The sequence below is a fragment of the Salmo trutta genome, chromosome 12 (assembly GCF_901001165.1).
Source record: "Salmo trutta chromosome 12, fSalTru1.1, whole genome shotgun sequence".
Lineage (NCBI taxonomy): Eukaryota > Metazoa > Chordata > Actinopteri > Salmoniformes > Salmonidae > Salmo > Salmo trutta.
Window position 1 is genome coordinate 20,367,799 of NC_042968.1, and position 7,657 is coordinate 20,375,455.

Genomic DNA, 7,657 nt, shown 5'->3' on the forward strand with positions numbered 1-7,657 from the left:
GGTGCTGGCCAGTCAAGTAATGGCGCAGACTGCTGTCCTATCTGTGTTACTGCATGTTACAGATTCCTCCCTTTAGTGAGTTGAACAGTAGGAGTCAGGTTTGGGCGCCCACAGCCTTCAATTGCTTCCCTTCAAAAGAAAAATCCAACTATAACTTTGTTTAAAGTGCTGTGGTTTATGACCTGATCTAGGTCATATAATAATGCATATTAAAATAGAAATGTTATGATAATATTAGAAAAATTATAATACATAATAAAATGGAAAGTGTGGGAGTTAATGTAATGTAACTAGGGGCAGCTGATATGCTGAGCCACTAATGTAGACAATGAGTACATTGACCGGATAGAGAGGTGGGGGCATGCAATACAATTGCCATCTCTGAGTAGGATGTCATGCCAAAGATTGCATTAGCTGAGAACATAGATACATTTGTGCCTTCTGACGTACCAATGTCAGGAGGAAGCAGGAGGAAGGATGGTGGCAAATTGACCAACATGTGAACCATATGCAATAAATGTATTATTTGTTGTATAAGCTAGGGGGTTCTGCCACCATTGTAATCCAAACCGGAACAGATGTGGGCGTTATCAGGCGTAAACAGGCAAGAAACTCGGGTTGGAAGATAATGGTGGCGGAAGGACTAAGAGGAGTAAATGCATTAACATAGGGGATGTACCCATATGCTGTATGTGCATAAAAGAAGAGCCGATGCTCAGGGAAGTTAGTTGTTCCATGGACCAGCTCGGCTTTGCTACTTTGTATTAAAGCCTATATTGAATTCACAAGTTCTTGTAAGAGTGTTATATTCTTAAGACAATTTTCCACGACAAAAGGCAGCATAAACAGACAATGTGTGTAGGTGGCTTCTCTTTAAATCGTGAACAACTCTAATCAAAAAGTTGAATGAACTCCATTTGAGTGCAATTATTAGTGGTGAACACTGTGTTCAACCACAGGTTCGTAATCCCCTAATAGTCTAAATAGGCTAGTCAATATCAAGGCTGTAAACTCAGAGTAAGCAAATATCCCTCCTCATGAACACTGTCTGACTGCTAGTGTTCAAAGCAGTCTAATGTGTGTGGGTGGCGTCCAAGAGTCAGCAAATATCCCTGGGTGGTGTGGTTGGTATCTTTAAATGGTGAAGAACACATTTCCTGCAGCCCAGTCACCATGATAGGTTCGGTGATGTTGTTGCTGTTTTTCCTCCTGTTCTTCTTCATCAGGGTCCGCCGACCGAAAAACCTCCCCTCAGGACCCCGTCTCCTGCCCATCCTCGGAAATCTGCTACAGCTGGACCCTGTCAACCCCCTCAAAGATCTGGAAAGGGTAAGAGAACTTTACAAAAAATCCACAAACCTGGAAAAGTTTGGTTTACACTGGGTTTATTTTTGTGTCATATATTGTATGTTGTCAGTGATTGAATAGTTACCAGTAATTTGGTTTTGTTTGAAGTTGCCCAAACTGTGTGCAGGAAGATATGGTTTTGTAGCGTCCTTACAGACCTTTAAGCTTGAACAAACAACAATGTTTTTAGAAGACTTTCAACTTAAGCATCTTAGATACTAACTAAAATGCCATTGTGATTCATGTCAGAGCAGCAACAGCCACTAAACTGTGTTTGATCCAAAATAGGTCAGGTTCCAAAAGGTTTTATCAGGCCTAAATCAACATGCACTGTCTCCGCTTTTGAAACAACCCTCAAAAAGGTTCTTGGTGGGGATTTGTTTGTTACAGAAGTTTGTTCATCCATATTAATTTAACCCAGATAGTGAGGAGTGTCAATGATACAATACAATAACTTTTCACAGGAGGTTGGTGGCACCTTAATTGAGGAGGATGGGCTCGTGGTAATGGCTGGAGCGGAATAGGTGGTATGGTATGAAGTTCCTCATTCCATTCGCTCTGTTACAGCCATTATTATGTACAGTCCTCCTCTGGAACTATCAGTAGTTTCTTGCTATGGTTTAGCTTCATCTTCAGCTGAGTCTGATTTGTCACACAACTTACTGTTCCGCTTGGGAACTCTCTCTCCCTCTCTCTACCTCTGTGTTTCAGCTGAAGAGGCGCTATGGTAACGTGTTCTGTCTGTACATCGGATCATGGCCTGTCGTGGTTCTGAATGGCCTTGAGGCTATTTGTGAGGTACTGGTGACATGCACAGCTGAATTTTCAGGACGACCAAACCATCTCATGATCAGTGACATCACAGAATGCAAAGGTACTGTGTTCTTAACCCCTGGTGTCCCCTAGGCTGGTCCTGGGTCAGTTTTATAATTTGTGATATAATTGTATTGGTGTAGGTAGAGGTAGAGGTGACCTTAAATCAGTTTAGATAATGCAGAGCACAAACACACACCGCCTTGTCGGTACTGTGTGAACTGCATATGTATCAGTGGAGGCTGCTGAGGGGAGCATGGCTACTAGTAATGGCTGGAATGGAGTCAATGGAACAGTATCAACCACATGGAAACCCACATCTTTGATACCGTTCCATTGACTCTATTCCAGCCATTATTATGAGCCGTCCTCCCATCAGCAGCCTCCACTGGTATGTATGTACTGTATGTGTGTGTGTGTGTGTGTGTGTGTGTGTGTGTGTGTGTGTGTGTGTGTGTGTGTGTGTGTGTGTGTGTGTGTGTGTGTGTGTGTGTGTGTGTGTCTAACAGATAGGGATCATACTTCTTAACTCTCTTGAGTTGTGTTCTTAAAGAAATTCCCAGCCAGCGGTCCCAGTTGATTGGTGTTTACCCGCTTGCATACATACTGTATATCAGACTGGGCATTTTGTTATCAAACCTCATAACAATGACAAAAATAGCACAAAATACAATAAATGTAAGTACCTGATGATAGAAAAAAGGAAGCACATTAGATGTGCAGGACAACTGTATGTTGACGACTGTAGATTTGTGAGATTCGTCTGTTAGCACGGAAATAACTGTGAATTAGCAGGGAGTTAATGTGACCATTACATTTAGGGCATGCTAGCTAACTCACTTATAGAACAATCATGCATACAAAACCACATCACAGGAAGCCCCCCAATATCTAATATATATAATACCGTTAAAAAGTTTGGGGTCACTTAGAAATGTCCTTGTTTTTAAAGAAAAACACATTTTTTGTCCATTAAAATAACATAACATGTATCAGAAATACAGTGTAGACATTGTTAATGTTGTAAATGACTATTGTAGCTGGAAACGGCAGATTTTTTACGGAATATCTACATAGGCGTACAGAGGCCCATTATCAGCAACCATCACTCCTGTGTTCCAATGGCACGTTGTGTTAGCTAATTCAAGTTTATAATTTTAAAAGGATAATTGATCATTAGAAAACCCTTTTGCAATTATGTTAGCACAGCTGAAAACTGTAGTTCTGATTAAAGAAACAATCAAACTGGCCTTCTTTAGACTAGTTGAGTATCTGGAGCATCAGCATTTGTGGGTCATTTCTAAGTGACCCCAAACTTTTGAACAGTAGTGTATATAAATATATATCAAATACATTTAGACGTTAGGAAATGTACATAGTGAACTCTTACACATTGAAATAGAATACAGTATTTCAGAATGTGACCTACTGCTTGCATGTCAATATCAGACTGGGAAGAATTGACGTTTGCAATCTTCCCCTATCATCAAGCATAGCCAATGACAATAAACCTTATTGGCATCTGACTTGAACCAACCAATATAACTACATAAACATTGAATACATATTTCTGCAGTAGCAAGTGGAAACATAACCAACCCTGTTACATGTGTTCATCAGGGGTCATCATGGCAGATTTTGGCTCCAGCTGGAGGGACCACAGACGCTTTGCTCTGACCACGCTGAGAAACTTTGGTCTGGGCAAACGCTCCATGGAAGACTGCATCCTCGAGGAGGTCTCCCACATCTGCTCTGAGCTGGTACAGCCACACACACACAACGTACCACATAGTCATCACCATACATATTCATGTTATTATCACCACATACTGAGTATCCAGATTAAAGTTCCGCAATATCAACCAATTAGCGTTACAATATGTACAATATTGTATTAACATTGGGTATAAAGAATGTGGTAATTTTTACTATATCTATCCTATCATTGTGTTCAATTTCGGAAGCTCTATGATCGTTGCTCTTATCTTGTCTGTGTGTATTGCCTGGTGCGGTGATCGTTGCTGTGTCCTGGCAGGCAGTTCGATGGACCCTCAGCACCTGTTCCATCTAGCAGCATCTAACATCATCTGCTCACTGATTTACGGGGAAAGGTTTGAATACGACAACCTGGTCTTCCTCACCCTCATCAGTAGGATACAGGATTTAACCAAAATTGCTATCGGACCTTGGGCCATGGTACAGAACACTATTATCACTACTACTGCTGCTACACCACTACCTTTAAATGAAATAATAATAATAATATATATATCCTAATGGAAAAAAATCCTAATGGAAAACCAGGGTCGTTCCACCAAGAGTGCCTTTTATGTCCCTCAGACATTATGTGTGTACATTTTTATGAAACACTCAATTGAACAGTTCGATCACATACATCTATGCTCTAACTTAACTAATACATGTAAAAAACAATCCAATAGCAGTGTGTTTTCATTCAAATAAGTTATTTGTATTCTCTGGAAATCCCCATTTTGGCATGTCCCATGTCATGTTTTTCAAACTTCTAGGGAAACCCAAAATGTTCCACGTTTTCACCGTCATCCAATCAAATAACATTTTATTGGTTGTGTACGCATATTTGCAGTTGTTATCACAGGTGCAGCGAAATGCTTGTGTTTCTTTTTTTTCATTTCACCTTTATTTAACCAGGTAGGCCAGTTGAGAACAAGTCGTCATTTACAACTGCGACCTGGCCAAGATAAAGCAAAGCAGTGCGACAAAAACAACAACACAGAGTTACACATAAACAAACGTAGTCAATAACACAAAAGAAAAATCTATGTACAGTGTGTGTAAATGTAGAAGAGTGGGGAGGTAGGCAATAAATAGGCCATAGAGGCTAAAATAATTACAATTTATTATTAATACTGGAGTGATAGATGTGCAGATGATGATGTGCAAGTAGAGATACTGGGGTGCAAAAGAGCAAGAGGGTAAGTAATAATATGGGGATGAGGTAGTCGGGTGTGCTATTTACAGATTGGTTGTTTACAGGTACAGGGCTAATTCTAAAGTCTAAAGAAAAGACTGTTTAGCAGTGTTCTTGGGTTCCTTCTAGTTTCTCTCTGTTCTATGTCTACTCAGACCGCTGATGCTTAAAATTAGAGAGGGAGATATAAGACTCCAGCTTCAGAGATTTTTTTTTCTAGCTCCAACAGTGCAGTAATACCTAGCAATACAAAACAATACACAGAAGAAATACAGAAATATCTAATTTACATAAGTATTCACACCCCTGAGTCAGTACTTTGTAGAGGCACCTTTGGCAGCAATTACAGCTGTTAGTCTTTCTGGGTAAGTCTGAGAGCTTTCCACACCTGGATTGTGCAACATTTACCCATTATTCATTTCAAAATTCTTCAAGCTCTTTCAAATTGTTTATTTATCATTGCTAGACAACCATTTTCAGGTCTTGCCATAGATTTTCAAGTAGATTTAAGTCAAAACTATAACTCGGCCACTCAGGAACATTCACTGTCTTCTTGGTAAACAACTCCAGTGTAGATTAGGCCTTGTGTTTTGTCTTATTATTCTGCTGAAAGGTGAAATCATCTCCCAGTTTCTGGTGGAAAGCAGACTGAAGCAGGTTTTTGTCTAGGATTTTGCTCCGTTCTGTTTATTTTTTATCCTGAAAGATTCCCCAGTCCTTAACTGTTACAAGTATACCCATAACATGATACAGCCACCACTTTGCTTGAAAATAATGGAGACTGGTACTCAGTAATGTGTTATATTGGATTTGCCCCAAACATAACACTTTGTATTCAGGACAAAAAGTAAAAAAATGTATTTGACACCACAAACCGATGCAGGCACTAAGACCGCACTCAACGAGCTGTATAATGCAGGAGAACTTCATTCCGTTCTACCTAATTTCTACCAGCATGTCACATGTGCAAAACTCAAGACCACCTTTACTCCAAACATAGAGATGTGTACAAGCTATCCCTTGCCCCCCATTTGGCAAATCTGACCTGATTCCTGCTTACAAGCAAAAACTCAAGGAGGAAGTACTAGTGGTCTGATGACGTGGAAGCTAAGCTACAGGACTGTTTTGCTAGGACAGACTGGAATATGTTCCGCGATTCATCCGATGGCATTGAGGAATATACCACATCAGTCACCGGCTTCATCAATAAGTGTATTGATGACGGTTTCCCCACAGTGACTGTACATACATATCCCAACCAGAAGCCATGGATTACAGGCAACATCCACACTGAGTTAAAGGCTAGAGCTGCCACTTTCAGGGAGCGGGGCACTAATCCAGATGCTTATAAGAAATCCGCTATGCCCTCCCTCCTGCCTAAATGACTACCGCCCTGTAGCACTCGCGTCTGTAGCCATGAAGTGCTTTGAAAGGCTGGTCATGGCTCACATCAACACCATCATCCCAGAAACCCTAGACCTACTACAATTCACATAGCGCCCCAACAGATCCACAGAAGACGCAATCTCCATTGCAATCCCACTGCACTTTCCCACCTCAAAAAAGCGAACAGCTACGTGAGAATGCTGTTCATTGACTACAGCTCAGTATTCAACACCATAGTGCCCTCAAAGCTATTTACTACGCTAAGGACCCTGGGACTAAACACCTCCCTTTGCAACTGGATCATGGACTTCCTGACGGGCCGCCCCCAGGTGGTAAGGGTAGGCAACATCACATCTGCCATGCTGATCCTCAACATGGGGGCCCCTCAGGGGTGCATGCTTAGTCCCCTCCTGTACTCCCTGTTCACCCACGACTGCGTGGCCACGCACGACTCCAACACCATGATTAAGTTTGCCGACGACACAACGGTGGTAGGCCTGATCACCGACAACAATGAGACAGCCTACAGGGAGGAGGTCAGAGTCCTGGAAGTGTGGTGCCAGGGCAATAACCTCTCCCTCAGCGTGAGCAAGACAAAATAGTTGACTGTGTACTACATGAAATGGGGGGCCGAGCACGCCCCCCATTTACAATGAAGGGGCTGTAGTGGAGCAGGTTGATAGCTTCAAGTTCTTTGGCGTCCACATCATTAACGAACTATCATGTTATTGTTATTTACAACGACGGCCCGGACGACACTGGGCCAATTGTGCGCCGCCCTATGGGACTCTCAATCAAGGCCGGATGTGATACAGCCTGGATTCGAACCAGGGACTCTAGTTACGCATCTTGCATTGAGATGCAGTGCCTTAGACTGTTGCGTCCATGTGTGTGTGTGTTAACTATTTAACTGTACTAGAATGCTTAAAAGGCCGCTAAAATGTTTGAATGGCTGACACTGTTCCTCTTAGCGTGTTCCATATGACCTCCTGCAACACGCAACTACAAGGCTACCAGTTTCCCCAGGTGAGCATTGACATGACAACTGATACTGTTACGTAACCGATTAACTAGCCTACTGATTTTGCGACACTCGTTATGTCTAGGTGTCCTTCACCTAGCTAAATGGTCTGTAACCTGATTTATTGTGTGCATTACTGT

The 7,657-nt window shown here is 41.9% G+C and overlaps 1 protein-coding gene across 1 annotated transcript; it reads left to right on the forward strand.

Moving 5' to 3' along the window:
* Positions 1-1,093: 1,093 nt before the first annotated feature.
* LOC115202703 (cytochrome P450 2D3-like) lies at positions 1,094-4,490 on the forward strand. The gene is made up of 3 exons (XM_029766768.1): positions 1,094-1,329; positions 2,059-2,221; positions 3,781-4,490. Exons 1-3 carry the CDS (start codon positions 1,174-1,176, stop codon positions 4,056-4,058), a joined length of 597 nt encoding a protein of 198 aa, XP_029622628.1. The 5' UTR covers positions 1,094-1,173; the 3' UTR covers positions 4,059-4,490.
* Positions 4,491-7,657: the final 3,167 nt, after the last annotated feature.